Source organism: Temnothorax americanus, unplaced genomic scaffold (assembly GCF_048541705.1).
Source record: "Temnothorax americanus isolate GAGA-0224 unplaced genomic scaffold, ASM4854170v1 Scaffold63, whole genome shotgun sequence".
In the NCBI taxonomy this organism is placed as follows: Eukaryota; Metazoa; Arthropoda; class Insecta; order Hymenoptera; family Formicidae; genus Temnothorax; species Temnothorax americanus.
Window position 1 is genome coordinate 711,964 of NW_027509778.1, and position 21,479 is coordinate 733,442.

At 36.0% G+C, this 21,479-nt stretch overlaps 4 protein-coding genes across 18 annotated transcripts in view; 2 read left to right on the forward strand and 2 right to left on the reverse strand.

The window, feature by feature from the left end:
- Window positions 1-10,579, forward strand: LOC143905557 (FUN14 domain-containing protein 2). 12 transcript variants are annotated; one of them, XM_077421046.1, is made up of 6 exons: window positions 38-195; window positions 308-499; window positions 6,401-6,660; window positions 7,414-7,575; window positions 7,678-7,873; window positions 8,570-10,579. In XM_077421046.1, the coding sequence occupies exons 4-6, from the start codon at window positions 7,421-7,423 to the stop codon at window positions 8,753-8,755; spliced, it is 537 nt and encodes a 178-aa protein (XP_077277172.1). In that variant the 5' UTR covers window positions 38-195; window positions 308-499; window positions 6,401-6,660; window positions 7,414-7,420; the 3' UTR covers window positions 8,756-10,579. The 12 variants fall into 12 exon arrangements, 10 of the variants coding, with proteins under 10 accessions (XP_077277180.1, XP_077277178.1, XP_077277170.1 ...); XM_077421047.1 differs by having other exon boundaries at window positions 55-208; XR_013259231.1 differs by lacking the exons at window positions 308-499; window positions 6,401-6,660 and adding an exon at window positions 8,149-8,276 and having other exon boundaries at window positions 1-195; window positions 8,570-8,736.
- On the reverse strand, window positions 2,835-5,778 carry LOC143905560 (uncharacterized). The gene is made up of 4 exons (XM_077421057.1): window positions 5,383-5,778; window positions 3,414-3,642; window positions 3,158-3,321; window positions 2,835-3,077 (listed from the first exon to the last, which is right to left on the reverse strand). The coding sequence occupies exons 2-4, from the start codon at window positions 3,578-3,580 to the stop codon at window positions 2,956-2,958; spliced, it is 453 nt and encodes a 150-aa protein (XP_077277183.1). The 5' UTR covers window positions 3,581-3,642; window positions 5,383-5,778; the 3' UTR covers window positions 2,835-2,955.
- Ints9 (integrator complex subunit 9) lies at window positions 8,940-17,656 on the reverse strand. Of its 3 annotated transcripts, none has more exons than XM_077421033.1 (11): window positions 16,966-17,656; window positions 16,027-16,224; window positions 15,764-15,926; window positions 14,698-14,939; window positions 14,313-14,559; window positions 13,874-14,054; window positions 13,444-13,679; window positions 12,627-12,838; window positions 11,840-12,025; window positions 10,339-10,533; window positions 8,940-10,212 (listed from the first exon to the last, which is right to left on the reverse strand). In XM_077421033.1, the coding sequence occupies exons 1-11, from the start codon at window positions 16,972-16,974 to the stop codon at window positions 10,093-10,095; spliced, it is 1,989 nt and encodes a 662-aa protein (XP_077277159.1). In that variant the 5' UTR covers window positions 16,975-17,656; the 3' UTR covers window positions 8,940-10,092. The 3 variants fall into 3 exon arrangements, 2 of the variants coding, with proteins under 2 accessions (XP_077277159.1, XP_077277160.1); XR_013259226.1 differs by lacking the exon at window positions 8,940-10,212 and adding an exon at window positions 11,308-11,392 and having other exon boundaries at window positions 10,395-10,533; XM_077421034.1 differs by lacking the exon at window positions 13,874-14,054 and having other exon boundaries at window positions 13,444-13,641.
- Window positions 17,644-21,479, forward strand: part of LOC143905555 (metallo-beta-lactamase domain-containing protein 1) — a 25,727-nt gene continuing 21,891 nt past the window's right edge. For both annotated transcript variants that reach the window (XM_077421041.1, XM_077421042.1), the window contains exon 1: window positions 17,644-17,876. In XM_077421041.1, the coding sequence (XP_077277167.1) occupies window positions 17,726-17,876 (151 nt within the window). In that variant the 5' untranslated portion in view covers window positions 17,644-17,725. The remainder of the gene's footprint in view (window positions 17,877-21,479) is intronic.

A 21,479-nucleotide genomic window follows, 5' to 3' on the forward strand; every position in this document is an offset into this window, starting at 1 on the left:
TTTTAAGTTAACGTGAGTTTTGGAACACAGCCCCAGGAGTCACGCGGCGGCGGCCCGGCGCCACAGAACATCCGGCGCCCCGGTGTTTATCACGGCATTCACGGCATTTCACGGCTCAACGGCCATCACGAGACGCCGACGAATGCCGAGTGATGCCGAGCGCGACCGAAGACCGAACGCCGAACGCCCATCAAGGTACTAATGAAGGGTGAGATTGTAAAATAATTAGTAATAATTGAAACAAATGTAAAAATGCCTAACGAGATATCTGTATCATATATCTGTCCCTGGTTAAATTGCTGTATAGGAACCAGACAATGTAGCCAACCCCGAAACTGCCCACAGCTGCGTGCGCCATCGCGCCATCTCTCGCAAGATCCGTGAACTACTGCTGTGACGATTGCTGCTTGCTACTCTGCGTGAATATTTTTGTGAAAAATATACACGATCGTTTCAAAGCTCTCATTTTTATTCCAGGCTTTCAATCTCAATTTCAAAGGTACGTTTTTGTTTGTGCACGTCTTCTGAAGGGTAGGAAAGTTTAATTTCGTACATATTACTTATACAACTGTTTATATTAGAAAATAAGGTTATGAGGTGACAGCATTTAAAAACTTTTTTCAATTATTACTAATTATTTGACAATCCCACCCTTCATTAGTACCTCTACTTTACTCTTGTAAAAGGATTTTGCGATCTGTAAAGCCGTTTCAAAATGAGACCTTTGAAATGTAATTGTCGGTGATTGTCGGTAATTTGGACGGTTTTAGCATCCCCTTAAGTAGGCTGGATTCGGGATTCGGGGAGCTCGCTATTAGCGCTATTTGGTTGTTCTATCCTTGTTTTACACCTGATGAGCGATAAAGACAGAATGATGCAATAGCGCTTAATAGCGCGCTCCTTGAATGCAGCCTTAGAGGAAGCCTTTTTCATAATATACGCGCACGAATAAAAAATAATCAAACCTTTTTGACACATGCGTGATAATGAAAGGACAGAATTTGTTATTTGTTTTCAAACTTCTATGTAATCTTCGGTATTTCTATTTTCTATTATTGTTAATTTTGTACAAATTATCAAAACTAATAGGGAAAAAGAAAATGCAATTATAAATATTTTATTTCCTTTTCTGTTTTTAATTTTCCTTTTCAGTAAATATAATTTATATTGTTAGAATTGAAAGAATCGGTCTAACAACATCTCCAATTACGTTGCATATATATATAAATTATTTTCCTATATGTCAAAATAGTTCACGCATACACTTTCCACGCGAAACGAGGTGCCACATGAGTTCATGACGCGCTTTACAAGCTCGTTTAAGTACATGCGTGGGCGGGGGGATTTTGCTCCCCTGCACCCCCCTCCCCATGCATGTACTTTAGTTCCACGCTGCCTACCGGGGGGTGGGTACGGGGGAGGGGGGGCCTCGCACCCCCCCCCCATTGTGCGTGTGCGTGTGCGTGTGCGTGTGTGTGTGTGTGTGTGTGTGTGTGTGTGTGTGTGTGTGTGTGTGTGTGTGTGTGTGTGTGTGTGTGTGTGTGTGTGTGTGTGTGTGCGTGCGTGTGCGCGTGTGTGCGTGTGCGAGTGCGTGTGCGTGCGCGTGCGCGTGTGTGTGTGTGTGTGTGTGTGTGTGTGTGTGTGTGTGTGTGTGTGTGTGTGTGTGTGTGTGTGTGTGTGTGTGTGTGTGCATATAACATCTACAATTTAATATAGTCAGGATAGTCAGAGGATAAATTCCACGCATGTATATACTTAAACGAGCTTGTAAAGCACGTCATGAACCCATGTGGCACCTCGTTTCGCGTGGAAAAAGGGCCGGTATCACATACTACGTTTACGCGAGCGTTACTTCTGTAATAACTTACGATATATTACTCGTTTACGCGGAGTAAATTATCGTAAGTTACTACAAAATCCCGTTTACGCGAAGGAATTATCGTAAGTTACTACAGAAGTAACGCTCGCGTAAACGTAGTAAATGACCCCCGACTAAATAAAAAGCTACATTATGTTAACAATAAGAACTTAATTTAGTAAAAAAAATCTTGATTTTATTTGTTAACAGTCACACATACTACGTTTACGCGAGCGTTACTTCTGTATTAACTTACGATAATTTACCCGTTTACGCGGAGTAAATTATCGTAAGTTACTACAAAATCCCGTTTACGCGAAGGAAAATCCCGTTTACGCGAAAAAATTATCGTAAGTTACTACAGAAGTAACGCTCGCGTAAACGTATAGTCCAAGATCCCAGGGCTCCCAGACGTAACTTATTTTGTGAAAGACAAAATGTGGGACATTTACTACGTTTACGCAAGCGTTACTTCTGAAGTAACTTACGATATATCACTCGTTTACGCGGAGTAAATTATCGTAAGTTACTACAAAATCCCGTTTACGCGAAGGAAAATCCCGTTTACGCGAAAAAATTATCGTAAGTTACTACAGAAGTAACGCTCGCGTAAACGTATTAATTGAGTAGTGTTCATATGAACTTTGAATACCTGCGTACCTGCAAAGGTGGTTAGACGGCCGATTTACAGGTACCAGGTGAGAAAGGTAAGTAAAAATAGGACTAACTTAACTTAAATTCTGACGGCTGATTTTTATATATACTTTATAAAATATTATTACAAAATAATATTCAACACTGCCAGACACTTTCCGCCGGCCATAACTTCCGCCAGACGCTTTAAAGCTCCCAATAAAAAAAAATGAACTTTACTTACATTCTGACGCTTGATTTTTATATATGTTACTTAGGGGACTATTTCAAAACTATATGTGCTTAGCCAGACAAATCTTAAGGGCCAAACATCCCCCCAGACACCAAAAACATTCAGCCGTGAGTATGAGCGCGAGGGTACTATGCTCGCGTTTTAGAGCGAATTTTCGAAAATAATAAGTTAATTATTAATAATTATTCATTTAAAAGTATTTTACTGTCCCTTAATCGTCCTGGTCATCATCGTTAGGGTCATCAGAAACTTCATCATCAAGCCAATCATGATACTCTATATTCAAGTCATCATCATCATCATCTTTATCATTATCGTCGCTAGCAGCTTCTTCTGTAAAAACAAATAAACAAATTAGAAAACAAACAACTAAGAATATAATAAATTCAAAATTTGAAGTTAATGTAAAATACCTGTGTTCTCCTGAAGCGTTTCACTGACAAAACCCGGTAATTGGTCACCATCAAACCAGTGATGGTACTGGTTTTCTTCCAATGTCCAGCCATTGTTCTCAGGAGTGAAAATGCTTGGTTGTTTTTTATTAGCATTATTCCATATACTTGAAATGTAATTTGCCCTACGAAATTGTTGGAAAAGCTCACTTTTACATGGTGGTAAATTGCTCGCATCAAAGTTTTTTATGTTTTTGGGGTTAAATTCTTCATTTACATCAGAAACGGTGTAGTTATTATATTTATGAACAGCTGAAGCCTGGCAGCATCCACGTCAAGTGTTCCAGTAACATTGTAAATGTCGCAGATGAAATTCTGTATTTTGTTGAACATATCTTGTTGTATATCGTGATTTGTAAATGACTCTGGTTCGCCGAATTCCATAAAAACTTGTTGAGATACTCATATTTTTTCTTCAATATATTAAATGGCCTTTGTTTCCCTTTCTTGAAGAAAGAAGGATTATAGTCAAATCCAGTGAGAGCATGAAATCCGGGTAAACTTCTACACAACGACATTCCTAAGTACTCGTAAATCTTCGTTAAGTCAATATATCTTTGCTTATTTCCAGTGCCTGTGGAGTGTATGAAGTTAGCCCCCCTTTTTTTGAAATTCATATTTTTGAAAGTTGTTCCAGGTTGTTCTGACTTTGTACTACATTGTTCCAAAACGATATTCCTTAATTCCAAACAGTTTTTTAATAAAATAAAAAAAACGATTTTTTTGGCTGGCCCCCCTTTTTTCGAAAATCGAAATTTTTTTATCGCTACAGATTGTTCTAGTTGTTCCAAATATTGTTCCAAAAGGACAGATCCTTAAATCAAACCGAAAATCCAGAAAATAAAAAAAACTATTTTCCGTTGGCCCCCCTTTTTTCAAAAATTGAAATTTTTTATCGCTACAGATTGTTTTAGTTGTTCCAAACATTGTTCCAAAGTATTAATTCGAGATTAGTTAAAAAAACTTTAAGAGATATTGAAAAAAGAAAAAATTTTAAAATAACAGTTTTTAGCCATTTATTCGTAAACAAAATGATTTACAAAACTGTCGATCTAGAATATATTTCAAACCGCTTAGAACAACTCAGAACGAAATTTTTAAGCCCAAAACAAGAACCTAAAGGGTACTTTACTCTTCATCGGAATTATTATTTTTTGATTTTCTTCGTTAAAAATCTTGTTCCAGGCTTCCCGCTTTAAAACTATCGTGTTCTCCACTGGAACAACTGAGAACAAAATTTTTAAGACCAGAACAAGAACCTAAAGGGTACTTTACTCTTCATCGAAAATATTATTTTTTGATTTTCTTCGTTAAAAATCTTGTTCCAGGCTTCCCGCTTTAAAACTATCCTGTTCTCCACTGGAACAACTAAGAACAAAATTTTTAAGACCAGAACAAGAGCCTAAAGGGTACTTTACTCTTTATCGGAAATATTATTTTTCGATTTTCTTCGGTAAAAATCTTGTTCCAGGCTTCCCGCTTTAAAACTATTGTGTTCTCCACTGGAGCAACTCAGAACAAAATTTTTAAGACCAGAACAAGAGCCTAAAGGGTACTTTACTCTTCATCGGAAATATTATTTTTTAATTTTTTTCGTTAAAAATCTTGTTCCAGGCTTCCCGCTTTAAAACTATCGTGTTCTCCACTGGAACAACTGAGAACAAAATTTTTAAGATCAGAAGACCAGAACAAGAGCCTAAAGGGTACTTTACTCTTCATCGGAAATATTATTTTTTAATTTTCTTTGTTAAAAATCTTGTTCCAGGCTTCCCGCTTTAAAACTATCGTGTTCTCCACTGGAGCAACTCAGAACAAAATTTTTAAGACCAGAACAAGAGCCTAAAGGGTACTTTACTCTTCATCAAAAATATTATTTTTCAAGAAGAAAATTAAAAAATAATATTTCCGATGAAGAGTAAAAGTACCCTTTAGGCTCTTGTTCTGGTCTTAAAAATTTTGTTCTGAGTTGCTCCAGTGGAGAACACGATAGTTTTAAAGCGGGAAGCCTGGAACAAGATTTTTAACGAAGGAAATTAAAAAATAATATTTCTGATGAAGAGTAAAGTACCCTTTAGGCTCTTGTTGTGTCTGGCAGTGTTGAATATTATTTAGTAATAATATTTTATAAAGTATATATAAAAATCAGCCGTCAGAATTTAAGTTAAGTTAGTCCTATTTTTACTTACCTTTCTCACCTGGTACCTGTAAATCGGCCGTCTAACCACCTTTGCAAGTACGCAGGTATTCAAAGTTCACATGAACACTACTCAATGTCCCACATTTTGTCTTTCACAAAATAAGTTACGTCTGGGAGCCCTGGGATCTTACTCTAGTAGTAACAGTCCGAATTAAGCCACACCTAGGATTGACTGGTCAAAGTCCGAAGTGATTTTTCTTTAGTTTCTAAATTTGACCAGCCGTATTAGTTATTTCTAGGATTGACTAGTCAAAGTCCAAAGTGATTTTTTTTAGTTTCTAACTTTGACTAGCCGTATTAGTTATTCCTAGGATTGACTAGTCAAAAGCCGAAACGCAAAACTTATTTCGGGCTTTGACTAATACTACGTTTACGCGAGCGTTACTTCTGTAGTAACTTACGATAATTCCTTCGCGTAAACGGGATTTTCCTTTGCGTAAACGGGATTTTGTAGTAACTTACAATAATTTACTCCGCGTAAACGAGTAAATTATCGTAAGTTATTACAGAAGTAACGCTCGCGTAAACGTAGTATATAAGACGCTTGGTCGTTTCTCAGGATTGACTATAGTCAATCCTAGGAATGCCCGCGTTTCGGGCTTTGACTATAACATATATAAATTGTGAGGATTTTCTTATTATATATTTATTAGATTTCTACAAAAATGTATTGGCGGAGAAAACCTAAAATATTTCATTTATATTATTTTGTCTGAGTTTTTCTGAAAAATGTTTTGAATTCGTATAAAAATAAATTTGAGACTTGAAATTTTCATAGAAATTCTGATTAATATCCTAATAATTAAAAAATTTTCACAATTTGTGAGACATATTTTACTACGTTTAGTATAGTAGTATACAGAAGTAACGCTCGCGTAAACGTAGTAATATAGTAATTAATACAATAAAGTTCAGGTGACTAGAAATAAAAATAAAATGAGATCAAATATACGAATTCGAGCGTAAAGAAACGAGGTAAAAATTGATCCAAATTTATGTGTGAGCAGTTCTCTTTGGTATGAGCAAGAGAGAAAGAGAAAAAGAGAGAGAGGAACAGAGAGGAGCAAAGTGCAGAAGGTGCAATAAACGAACAAATCAACAAATCTGCCTCGGGAGAGTCGGGAATCGGTCGGGAGTCGGGAGCCGTCTGGCTCCCTCCAAGTTATCGTACGTCATTTACGTCAGTTTACGTTCGAGCTGACGGGCTGCTCGATAGCGATCGCTACTTCTGAAAATCCATTGTCTCCGAAAATCTCTCTCCAAATAGGTGAGTTTCACACGTCGTCAAAATGTCGCGCGGCTAAGCTCTAAAAGCGTTCGTATTCATCATACATCGTACACCTAAAGACACGCTCGATAATCATGCCGAGCAGAGGTGTCTTCCGCTCGGGAATGAGGAAACTCTTCAAACGGTAGAATTTCCTTTGTCTCGTCACTCTCGTCAGTGTGAAACGTGGTTCTCTCATCCCGGGATTCGTCGAGTATCAGCCGACTAGAAATTTCCGGCCGGCGGCCACTTGTCGTCGATATTCCGCGACGTTGTTCTCCTTCTCTCTCTCTCCGATTTTCTAAAAACAATGATCGCCGCAAATTATTCTCCCGAATATTCGTCATCGATATATTTACGTTTTCGTTACGTCGCGCAGATCCGCGCCAAGTGACGACAATTTAAGGAACATGCAGCTTCTCGTGCAATCCCTTTATTACTTATAAGTACGCTGAATAATTGTTGATGGCACGTCTATTATTGGCGGAATAATCGTTTCGTGATTTTACTCCAAAGGTTTAAAGATGTTGATAACTAAATAGTTTTTGATTTTTCGCATCTTAGGTGTGTCAAATCTTCTACGTCAGTATCCATTTCTGTCATACACGCATACGAGACTTTATACATGGAATTTGTGTAATAGAATTTTAAAGCCATATTTGACTTTAAACGTAACTTTATAACGTTACATGAATCGTGTCCAATTTTTCATAACACTCCTTTGGTATAATTGCACAAAATTCTTTTTTGCAGCACCAAGATGCCTACAGCCAAGAAGAGTAAAGAAGACGCAAACAAGGAAGCTTACAGTATAGATGCCACCCAGGAAGCCAAATCCTTCTTAGAGAAAATCATGGGTGATGTGAGCAAGTCTTCAGCGACCAAACAGATCATCGTTGGTAGCACATCGGGATGGTACATATTTTGTGGAATTATCACGATTGTTCATTGTTCGAATGTTTGAACCTTTAAAACTTGGGTTTATCTGTCATACTAACTGCGTGGTTTGTAACTCAGGGTAACTGGATTCGTCACCATGAAGATTGGAAAAGTGGCAGCCTGTGCAGTTGGCGGTGGAATTATCATGCTGCAAATTGCTGCGCATCAGGGTTACATAAATATCAATTGGGATAAGGTCATGAGAAAGGCTGAGAAAATAACGGATAAGGTGGAAGAAAAGATTACCGGCGAAGGGCCAAATTTCATGGATAAGGTGAGACAGATATCAAGTCACTGCAAAAGATCGTGTGATTTCTTGAGACTTTGGTTAAAGAATTAGGTTAAAAACTTCTTATTTTTTAACTTCCTAAAAACAACATATTATATATCAAAGATAATAAGATGATTATCTGCAATAGAGATCATTTTAAATCACTATATAAATTGTTCCCATCTAATAACTCACCATCTACAGGAAATATTTTGCACATGTTTGCTTCCCGTTTTTCTTTTTTTTTTTTACAAATATAATGTTTTTACTGTTTGCAGGTAGGGAAACTGTGGAAGAAGAATTCATTCATTGCCACAAGTTTTCTTGGCGGTTTCATTATCGGTCTATCTTGGTGAAGTAAAGAGCAATAACTTTCAAGTTTTGTGCGTAAATGTGTGAACATTTAGTATGTTGTCATCATTTATATTACCGTTGCGTTTACAGTATCCCTATTAAATATAATAAATATAATAATATATATCAATATTATTAAAATTTTAATATCAATATTAACCAATAAAAATTGATATCAATATTAATTTTAATGTCAACGAAACTTTATAATATCGAATTATTATAATTTTTGTATATAGTCCCCTGTATAAAAATGTATAATAAAATTAATCGTGGTGTACAAGGATTTTACTAATTCCGCTCCAACGTAACGCCGAGTCACTGATGAAAGTTATCGCATTCCAGGTCGAGAGATATGTCGATAGAAAGCTGGATAAAGCCGAACATTTGATGAAACAAGGAGAGATTCGTACGCGACGTTGGTATCATGCGTTGACCGGTGGCGAGGATAGCTTCCAGCCAACGGAATTCCACTTCTTTCTGGTTTCGTTTGTGGCGGGAGTCGCGATCGGTGTCGCCACCGCTAACTAGGTAATAAGTTGCTGCACTCTGAATGCTACCAAGAGAAAGATCGACATCCACGTCGCGTCGAAGGGCAGCTGCTCGACTGTTATCGACGCGCACGACAACGTCGTCGACGAGTATAACAATACAATCATGGATGAGGTAAGGAACAAGATCAACGTGCTGAAGAAATGGGTGGCGCGAACTACGCTTAATAATCCTAGATAAATAGCTTTATTTTTTAGTTTGTCACTGATGATAGCGATGAGTAAAACCTATTCATACACTACAGAACTGCTTATAATATTTTTCCTTTCTTTTTTTAGATCCTAAACTGAGAGTACATAACAAAACAGGTTGTAGATCTACAATAAATTTTTCAAGATTAACAAGTAGAGTAAATTTTGCTCATCGCTATCCTCTCTAGAATTAATACATCAAACAAATGAAAGTCGCTAATGTTTTCTCGTTATTTGATTAAGAAAATGGATTTATTTATACTAGCGAGATTTATTGAAATTTTATAGGCATCGCTTCGATATGTTATTCACTTTATATTATATATTCCCGTAAATTCGTACTCTGTTCGGAATATTTCTTATAAAAACATTTTTTAGAATCTTGGTAATTTTGCTGTCACCATTTGCATAGAACATGTGCGAACCAAAAAAAAATTTTATATATATATATATATATATATATATATATATATATATATATAACGTGTGTATATGAAACAGTATAGAGATTTCTTGTTCGTTCAGAATGCAGCAAGAGATTAGGCATTCTAGGATATAAACATTAGAATAATATAATTGTACACTACTTATATTATATTATTATTGTAAAGAATTCATATTGCGATTCATATTTTTTCCTTATTTATATACTTCATTCGCTAATCGCCGTTTACATTTCTATCACATTATTCATACAGATCTTGATATGTATTGTCTACAATAAAAATAATTTAACCATATTCACTGTAAATTTAACAACTTTTGATCATTTGTCAGTAATGATTTAGCAATAATAGGAATTGAAATTTAACTAATGTTGCTAAATATATATTTGAAAGAATTATCACATTATTTCTAAACGTATACTAAACAATGCTGAAAGTTTTGTTTTAAAGTACTTAAAGATATACTGCCCTTTATTTAGCAGAATTATATGATAAAAATCTCTTCTATTATAATCAACTTAGAAATTATTGTTAAGTTAATGTCATAGAATAAAAGCGAATGATGGAACAAATAAATATACATACGCTTTAAAACAATAAATTATATGTATATACAGTGTAGCAGTATAAAACATTGTCTCACAGAATGTCAGAATACTACAAAAATGTATATCGTACCTCAAAATCTTTTTAGACACTGCATTATTATACTCCTGAGACGTTTACGGATCTTTTGATCACCGTTGCAGAAAATGTGCGTAGAATTATCTCCAATTTGAATCAGAGTGTCTTCGTCTTGCTGCAAGTAGACACATAAATTTATAACTTTAAACAGAGAATTCTTAATTATATCGATTGTGTTTATATAATTATTGAACAATTATTTTCTGTGTGAAAGAGCCATCAATGAGACATTAAACCGTACCAAATGAATATCCGTAGAGGTAGGACTGTGCTGTAATTTGGCCCCATGAAAGCCTTCCTGATTGAGCTTTTGTAGCAATTCTTGTGGATCCAGATTCCCGTACTCGTGTTTTCTCTCCTTCAACACTTCCTCCATGATGGGCGCAGGCGAACCCAACGACATTTTCCTCTTTCCGCTCGGTTTGTCCTCAACATTCTATAAATTTTACATATTTAGAAACAAAATATATAAACAAATAATATACTGCATTTTTTTTCTTTCCAATGAATCTCGTTTCTTCGGTGAAGATATATTCTATAAAAGAGTAAGCTGCAATATTTATCTTGACTATAATATATATATATATATATATATATATATATATATATATATATATATAAGAAAATTGAGGGAAAAAATTAATATTTTTTATTTTGATTTATTTGTTTAAAATTGTTCGAAGTTTATAGTACTAACGTTAATACTGTTATTTTTAATGTTATTTTGTTGTTATTTGGAAATTTGTATTCAACATATTATTAAAAGAAATAAACAAATATTTACTTTTTAAAAATTTTAAACAAATAAATCAAAATAAAAAATATTAATTTTTTCCCTTAATTTTCTCAAACAATCCGCGTTTTGCTCCTTATTATCGAATATATTTTCCGAAAAATATCAATTATTTACATTAAATTTACAAAATTGATGATAAAACCACAAAAAATGTCATATTAAATCGAAAAGTTGACATTTTAAAAACTTCATAACTCGGAAACCACTTCTATTCCAAAATTGAAATTTTCAGGGTTGTTTAAGGATATAATGAAGTATATTCTCTGAAAATTTCAAAGGATTTCGAGTTGAAAGAAAAAAGTTCTGGCTATCTGAAAATGGCGATTTTTCGAAAATCGATCGGCTTTAGATGGCCATAACTTAACGAAATAAAAGCAATCAAGCAAAAAGTGGGTAAATTTCTTCAGAGTATACCTGAACAAAAAATATCAGCTGCTGATCAACCCTCTACTTCGAAAACTGTAGATATGACAGCATTTCAAAAATAGGCAAAATTTCTCTAAAACAGTGGTTTAATTAGCAGCTCGCCGTGAAGCCGGACTTGAGTGTAAACCAATGACCAATTTTTTCCTTAAAAGTAGAGAGTTTACAGAAAAGAATGCGGCCTCAAACGAGTCTCTAAGTTATATAGAAGCTGAGATATAAATTTTTGAAAATGACTGAAAAATCGACTTTTTTCAAAATTCAAAAAATTCTCCAGCGGCCGGATTTGATCGAATCGCGGGCTCAATTTTCAGGATTATCTCCTTTTCTAGTGTACTTTCGAGGAAAAAATCGGCATCAAAATCGGTGACCCACCCCCGCAACCTTTGGTCGAAAAGTAATGGATCTGCCCATATATACATACATATATATATATATATATATATATATATATATATATATATATATATATACATATACATACATATAATACGTATATATACATGTACATATTAGTAATTACTTTTATGGTATATACGTTGTCCTTGACCTCAAGCTCGCCGGTAACAGATGCGAGACTCAAGCCAGGTCGCACTTCACTCGGTATAATACTGCTAGCTAATTCCGGCTCGATAAACACGCGGCCCTTCTTCCGCTTTAATGGCAATTTTATCACCTCTCCGCGTTTGAACGTAATCAAGGGTTTTTCCTTGAACAAAGAGATTATGCAAGTAATTTTATAGGACATTTTTTTTAATATTTATACACTATATATAGTAAAGAGAGAATGCAAAATAGAGATTGTAAACGTAAATTGTAAATTTGACTTGTTACGTTAAGGGTCGACAGGAGTAACACTACCGACCTCTGTCGGGTTGCTTAGCTGCGAGTCCGTATTTTATTTATTATAAATTTTTTAAGAACCAAAATGGAAAATTCGGCTATGTACCGGCTTGCGGCTGATCTTACTGATTAAAATGAGCATAAGTTTAATGAGATTCGTTAATTAATTTGGCTAAAATTTGGAAAAAACTAAGCAGCTTTGCAGCTCTAAGCAAGCCTGAAAAGCTGCTTAGAAAAGGTTTTTCCCAAATTTTAGCCAAATTAATTAACGAATCTCATTAAACTTATGCTCGTTTTAATCAGTAAGATCAGCCGCAACCCGGTATATAGCCAGATTTTCCATTTTGGCTCTTAAAAAATTTATAATAAATAAAATGCGGACTCGCAACTAAACAACCCGACAGAGGGGAGGGGTCGGTAGTGTTACTCCTGTCGACCCTTAAGTAACGGAGAAAACAGATACCAACCCCGATGGATTCGATGACAAGATCTGTTCTATGCTGTGCCATTGCAGGAGGCTGCGTATAAACCTCTGGAATAACTAGATGGTCCGGTTTCAAGTCTCGAATAAGTTTATTAGCCTGAGTAAAATTCAGAGACGTATCGATGGGACAATGCACTGCTTTCATAGACAATGGTTGAAAGGGAGCCAAGGCTTCCAAATACGGAAAATCAGGCTCTACAAAATCAAATGCGATAAAAGAATGTTAATCATGTTACATAAATAAAATGTGTGCAATCATACATGATACAATAAACGGATATACATAAGAGATTTTCAGAAAATAATGCAATACAACTTGTAGTAATTGTAGGAATATTAGAGAAAGATATTTAAAACTATATATTACATATTTAATCGATATTACATATTTTTTACACATGCTTTTTTATTACCTAATTAATATTTGTCTTACTTTTTGGATTGACTTTTATAAAATATAGAGTTGCAAACATAAAAAATTATTGCATTGCTCTTGTAAAATTCGTAATTTATTGCATATCCCCGCAGGGTTCGCAATCTACTACCAATAACTACCCTTCTCCTCTCACTTTAACCCTTTGGACCAACGACTTAACTCTCTTTCCGAAAGACGGAGCCCAGTTTTCTCCGCACAAGAGCCTATCTTGCACGGAGGAACGCAGCTATCGGAAAAACATTCCATGCTTCATGGCTCTAGTGGACTCGAACCTGGTTCCTCAGATTACGAGTCTGGTGCTCTACCACTAGACCACACTGCCGCCCTATTGCATTGCTCTTTAAATGGAATTATGTATAGGTACCTGTAAAAATTGCGGTATGCAAAGGATTATTGCCCCATAACTGCACGAAATGCACGGCATCGCCAAATCGGAGACTGGGATGGCCGCAGAAGACGACACAAGGCTGTCGATAGTCATTGCTGAATCCTTCGGCGTACGTAGACGTATAGTGCTTCAATCGTGCATTCTTCACGAGGAAAGCGTGTGGAAACGGTTCCTCTGGAAGATAAACTTTGTTTTGCTTACTTGTCGACAGCCTAGAAGTAAAGGAGATATATATATATATATATATATATATATATATATATATATATATATATTATATACATATATACATATATACATATATAATGATGTGTGTGTGTGTGTGTGGGTGGTGTGGCAGTAAATGGGATAAAAACAAAATATAATGTACATCAAGAATATTTTAGAATCGCTTCATCGACCGTACCATTCGGCAAGAATATTCGAATAAGCCAAGGATGTTTCTGCCACCGGTGAGATGAAAAATAAAGGCACTTGCGTGAAGCCTGACTTGTCCAGATGAGTGCTCAGACATTCGAATAAATCATACACAACGCCGGAAGGATAGCAAGGTATCAAGACGCATCCACCAGCTCTAAGAGTCACAGCTACAAGATTTTTACGCAGTGAGATGAAACATTACCTTAAGTGTATTTTTGTTTAAAAATATAACTAGCGATAAAGATCCAATAAATCATAATGCAACAAAGATTTTTTTTGTCAAAAAGAACCTTGCAAGAAAGATAAAATTATATGTTTTTATCGTTTGTTTAAGAAACACATTTTGATTTTGATACCAAAGTATCGAGAGATTATCTCTTTGCCAGATGTAAGCAAAATTTACCGGATATTAAGATTATACTTACCAACAGTCATGCACAATTCTCCAAGCATTGTGTCTGGATTAGCAGTTGGAGTTTGTGTTAACCCCGTCAAAATTAACAGATTGGCATGCTTTAACGTGACTTGATCCATGGGCTTTGGATGAGTAGTGAGCGTAGACGAACCGCTGACAAAAGCAACCTTTTCATGGTCGCTAGATATTAACCAATTGCTACTACCTAAACAAAAGCCCGAACTGATTGGTGTGACTGTTAGAGCGCCATATATATCCTGCAAGCAATTTTAATTGTTATTTGTGAAACAATTGATACAAAGAAATCTCAAGTTTATTAAAAATAATTTCTCTGAATATGTGTGTGTCTGAGCTTAAAGCATACTGAATATTTCTAGTTGCGTGTGGTAACTCACTAGCTTTTGATCATATCCAACCATTTGAATGTTTGATAGCGCCGAGTTCACGGCCGACATGGAATAAATGTGCTTCCAGGATTTTGGTTTAACAACCTCCGCCAATGGGGATGGCAACGTATGTAACATGTCCTTCCAATGTCTGGCCATTGTTGCCTTTGGAGTCCGCTCAATGAATTCTACAAGTTCCTCCATGAAAAACCGTCCAATTTGCAACGTCGGTTCGGTGGCATATATTATACCTTTAAATCATTACATTTTTAAGATTAATATATACTGATTCATGATTATAATTATATATACGGGGTGTCTCATTTTAAATGACAACCTCAAATATCTCTTGAACGACACATTTTAGCGAAAAATGTATCAGGTAAAAGTATAGGATTACAAGATTCAAAGAGGGTCAATAGATTAGCCGATTTTATTAGATTTTGGGCCTGGGGCCTGTGTTGGGCTCAATAGAACCCAAGTTAAATTTTTTAAATGGAAACCCCCCATTTTTTATTGTACCATCTTTTTCTACTAATTAATTTGAACAACTTTTGTCTAAAATATTTTTCTATTTACTTGATATTCTTTGAGATATTTTCAAGGAAAACTTGGTAACTTTTTCGATATTTAGCTTACGATATCTCGATAATTGTTTGTCAGAACAAAAAGTGGTACAGAACTTTTTTACTTGATTTGATCTCAAAAATATGCATTTGCAATAGTACCCCAACTATTGATGATCGATACCCTTCGTAGACTATTTTTAAAAATTCAATGTGGTCGTAATTTTCACGATAAACATATAAAATTGTCATTGTAGTCGTCTTTTTAAGCCCTATCGATTGGTATTATTTTTGTTAAGTTAGGTAATACCACTTATTTGAAAAATTTGACCCTCCTTCCTCCCTCGAAATCTAGTAGGAAGGGTACGGTTCTATTGTGCTAAAAATCATCTCAAAGTAATCGTATTGAAGGATCTTTTTTGATTTTTCGTCTAACTTTGATAGTTTCTGAGATATCGGCATGGACAGATTAAATCGAGCATCTTGTATATATAATCTTGCACATTTACCTTTAAAACCTGTGCCCTCTGTTATGAATGGTAACGCAAGCATGCATGTGTAGTTAGATATCAAAATGGCATCAATCTCTGAGAAATCAATTATTTTCTCCAAAGGGGGAGTGAACTCCGGAACTGAATCCACAAAGACTCTACCGCAACATTCTTTCAGCTCCTTGAAATAAAAAAATACATTTGCAATTAAAATAATTTAAAATAATTTTTAAAATAATTTAAAGATTAATACTAGAAACTATTAAATGTATCTCACTAACACCCTCAATTTGCCAATCTTGCTGATTGTCATTGCGTGGCAGCCATGTCGGCAAGGAATTAAATTTGCTGCTGGGAACCATGGGCAAAGGCATGAAATGCAACATGGATTGCATATTCAAGCCACAGTCCAACATCAGCGTGGTTCCTTTGAAAGTTAAAACCAAGCATGGCTTTGTTGGTTCGCTGGACAAGCAATACTAAAAGTACAAAGTCGTCCATTAATTTTTGTAAAAAATGTATCAATTTTAATAACTAAATAATATCATTTGTCTAGTAGCCCTTCATTGTACTAAAAATATAAAGCTGTAAATTAATTTTATAAATAATATAGTAATTTTTAGGTGCTGAATATTAATCTAATATTATCATTCATCTAACAATCCTATACTACGTTTACGCGAGCGTTACTTCTGTAGTAACTTACGATAATTCCTTCGCGTAAACGGGATTTTGTAGTAACTTACGATAATTTACTCCGCGTAAACGGGTGAATTATCGTAAGTTACTACAGAAGTAACGCTCGCGTAAACGTAGTACTAGTTTTCTTTCTTTATCAAATGTCTCTAATTTTTCCTAATGCAAAAAGGAAACTTCTGCATTCAAGACTTGTACTTACATATTTCCAAGCTACAAATAAAAAGCAGCTGTAAATCATCTACTATGATGGCTTTTAATTAAAGCGATTATTACTGTTTATTACATACAGTTTAATAACTACCATATACTATCCAATCAAAAATGTTTTGTTTGCTTTTTTTGATCATAATAATCATTTAAATAATATATCAAAAGAGATTGATTAAAATGTTTAAAATATAAAGTAGGCTTATATTTAAATGATCATTATGATAAGAAGAAAATTTTTTTGATTGATTAGTATACAGTAATTATAAAACCGGATTATAAGCCGCCGTGTGTAAACGTAGTCTATAAATTACCAGCCTCATCCCGAGTCCTTTGTTCACTAGTTCTACTGGTTCCACATGAGAATACCCGTCCCGATTGACTTCTTTCTTGCGATAAAAACTGAATTTCTTAAATAAGCGGAATCTCAAGCTCGTACTTTCCAGTTTTTATAGTGGCTTTCTTCCTTTTCCTTCTCTTCTTCTCCTTTTTATTCGTAATTCAATTTTAAATTGTCCCGACACGAGACCACGTGGACCACGCTCTCGCCTTTACTATCGCCGACTGTCAACAAATCAACTGACAACAATGCGTTAAATTGCGTGATACTGATATCCTCGCCAGTCTTGACAAAGTTGAATTTGTCCACGCGCTTATTTCGCTGCGTAAAACCAGAATACGATGATGAAAATCATTATAATCGACATTACGAAAGGGCGACGAGCTGTTAAGCCTGAGGCTGAGTTTCCACTGAGCGCGTCACGCGTCGCGTCGTCACAAGTTAACCAATCAAAACATCCCATTTCATTACATTCTTGTGACGGGATCGAAATGGGATGTTTTGATTGGTTCAACTCGGACGACGACGCGACGCGTGACGCGCTCAGTGGAAACTCAGCCTGAGACTTTTTTTTAAGGTTAGGTCGTCACATAATCATGTTGCAAAAATGCATGAAGTTCATGCAAAAATGTTACGACCCGTGTCTATATAGTGTATGAATCGTCTGTGAGTGACTCTTTTTCCCCTTTCATTCTTCTCTCTATAAGACTCGCGGCAAACAATTAGTCACGAAAATGTGTGAAGTCATTATCCTGTTCGACGGATTCTCTCGGAAATTGGACGACGGGAATATGCACGCGGATTGCAGTTGCACTTTAATAAAAGGTCCAAAACTGATCATTGTCGACACTATGACCGCCTGGGATAGCAAGAAATTAATAGAAGGTGCTAATATAGAATGCACTGAGATTTTACAGCGTTCCTTATTACTATATATACATGTTTATTGATATATATATTAAAAAGCATGGTAATTATATAGAATAGCTACTGCACCTCAAAAATGAATAAAAATAGGCTGATTCGACGCATTTTGGTACGAAACGAAAGAATCTGGCAGAAAAATGCGGCGGTCTGCCCCGCGACGCGAGATATTTAGCGTTAAAGTTGACGATTCTTAGGTTAGAAATCCTGTCATACCGACGTGATGTAGCGATCATGAACATGCCCCGTGGCCACACGCGCATACTCTGTCAGTTCTGTGGCCACAAGCGCAGCGACGTTCAAATTATTATTTACAACCTCCAAATGTATTCAGTCGAGCAAATAAATAATAATCCGTGGCTCGCGGTACAAGATGTTGTTCAAGATGTTGTATGTACAAGATGATGTTCAAGACATTGTATTGGCGCGCTTCATTTTAAAATTTCGCGATTGTGTCGCTACATTTCGTCGGTATAACAGAGATTTCATAACTTGTCAAGTCGTCAAACATGTACTTTTCATATACCAATCTCTGCTTTAACAAATTATTTCTGCTACAGATATTAAACGTTGAAATTAATGAAACAGAAATAATTTGTTAAAGCACATATTTATATATTGTAGAAAATCACAACTTCTATAAAGCAGGACATACACACCGTGTGTGTGCCCTGCTTTAACGAAAATCACAACTTCTATAAAGCAGGACATACACACGTGTGTGTGCCCTGCTTTAACGAAAATCATTAAACAGTTAAATACTTTTAAAGAGCGATACTAATCTACATAGGTTAGTTGACGCGCTTTAAACACTTAAATACTTTTAAAGCATCACTAATCTATACGCCGAAAGAATATCATTTCGAATTATGTTACACTTCTGACTCACCAACCAAACAGTTGTCACGTGATCTGCTGCATGCGCGTGCGGCCACTGAGCATGCGCATATGGCTGCAGGGCATGTTCGTAGTCGCTACTATCTGATGTGGTCGCTACATGTCGTCGGTATGACAGGAATCATAACCTGGATTTCTGTCAACTTTAACGTTTGGTCTCTTGTGGGAAGATGGCGGACGTGTTATCGTTGACGGGCTGAAATAGTTGTAAGATAAAGATATTCTGCGAGATAGAGGAGGCTGAAGTACGATAGAGGAGGGTGGTAGAACGTGCTGGAGATTAGTTAAGGAAAAGTTTATCTCTATTTGAGCCCCCCTTCGGTGGGGGGTCCAATTTCGCGATATGCCGAAAGACAGTTCAGGTTATGGCAAGATTAGAGGGGAGAATGATTTTGGCGGGAAGGAGAAAAGGAATGAGAACGTGCTCAAGAAAGAGAAAGAAAAAATAATAATCGACGGGTCAGTAGTGGCAAGTGTCAAGGAATTGAAAGAAATGGACAAAGAATTGGGCCGAAAGGACGGAGGAGATAAGATGTTAGTGGTAGATGTATCACACAGCAATGTAGAGATGGAGCTGTCAGAGGAAGATACAAGTAAAGTGATGACAACAAATAAGGAAGATTCTTTGAATAAGGATAAAACGTACGATATCGGTAAGGTAACTGAGCGGCAGCACAAAGTGTATGTACAAGACCAAGGTAATTTGGTAGTAGGTAGTATGGATATATATAAGAATGACCAAGGTGCTTCAAACAAGGGCTGTGATAAATTCATGTCGGATTTCGAAGGTCATAAAATAGTCCATTGCAAGTTGTGTGTCGACAAGGTGTGTAATAATAAAGAAATGAATAAGTTAAAAATATTAGATGCTTTACATAAGATAAAAAGTTTTCTTCATACCTCGGTCGAAAGTACGTACTTTCGTCCCTAATAGCAGGGACGAAAGTTTAACATTTACTCCCTGTGAGAAGTACACGCGCGCCCTCTATAACCTTCAACCTTAACGCCCTTTAACCTTAAAAATAGTCATCAATATTGTTCTGTCTCGTCAGTTAATTTAATATTAAAATATTATTAAAGTCAATTCAATAATCTAGCAAAAATGAACAATATGTCATCTGATGAATCCGTAGACGAGGAAGAAGTTATACGAAATTTTGATGCAAAAGCGCGATTGATAATAAATACAGATACGTTGCCAAAGAAGTCTGTTGATCGATACAATCTATTTTTGATAGAATGGAATTAATTTATTTTTACAAAATATGACAAGACTTGACTCTTCGAATGTATTTGATGCCTGCCCCCACGACCAGCAGCACTCGCTTCGCTCGTGCCGCAAATGTCGGGGGCAGGCATCAAAATCATGCTTATTAACATTTAAAGTTAAAAAAAGTAAAATTAATAACGTACTTTCAACCGGCTATGAAGAAAAATCGTATACACTACGCGGGCCAAAAGTTGAAATCTCGGTCCTGCTCGTCATGATGCCCTCGGCTTCGCCTCGGAGCATCATGACGCGCAGGGCCGAAAATTCAACTTTCGGCCCTTGTAGTGTAATATACTATTTCCAGACATTTTTGACATGGATCAATTTAACTTTGCTAGGCTTAAGTTTAAGAATATAATAGATGCTAACTTGTGTTTGGAGAATATTGATAAAGAACTGAAAGGATTCATGCAGGGCTATATTGATAATAGATCGATTTCGTGCAAAGGAGTAATAGTAAACTGGCCGTTCGATATTCCCAAGCTGTGGGACGAACTAGTCAACAAGGAAGAGGTTATTCAAATGGAAAAAATGACTCGGAAAAAGTTTGATAAGGATGGTAAATCATTTGTCATCGAAGAGATGAACAACATTGTTATTACAATGAAAGGCAATAAATTACCGGATAGGTTAGGCATATATGATAATATGGGTTTTATCAAGGTTAGACCCTTTGTTGATGCGGTCAAACAGTGTTATAAATGCTATAGATACGGACATACAAAGATTGTTTGTAAAAGCGAGGAGAGATGTGCAATATGCGGAGATAAGTTTCATGGCGCTTGTAATAAAGAGGCTTGTTGCAGAAACTTTGGTGGTGAACATAAATCCACGTACAAGGGCTGTCCGGTTTTTCAGGACAACAGAGACATCAAGGTGATTATGGCATACCAGAATGTGTCGTTTCATGAAGCTAAAAGAATCCAAGCTGGCAAGGAAAATAAACCAGAAAACGAGTATGATAGGTTCATTAAACCAGCAACATGGCCGGCACTTCCCAAGTCTTTCGTTAACGCGGTTAAAGGGGATCCTCCAGTACAAAGGGCATCGATCAAGAGCGCTGTGCAGGATCCCTGCTTATCACAGGTCAGAGCCAGGGAGCCTCTGGTAGAGGTCAATAGAGCCAGGTACGATAAGTCGAAGTATTTTAAAACTAGCAGTAAGGAGCTGATAGCTTCTAAGAAGAGTGGGATAGATGGATATAGTACAAAGAAGTATTATAGCAAATTTAATATAAGAGAGAGTGATATCTCAAAAGAGAAAAGGGGATTAGCTCTTAGCTGCTCGGATAGTGAAAGCGAAGAGGAAACACAGCGGAGGAAAAGAAGAAGAAGTACGATGGAATGGCAAGAATCCAACGAAGGATTGCTGGAAATTATCGTGAAACTTATGGAATC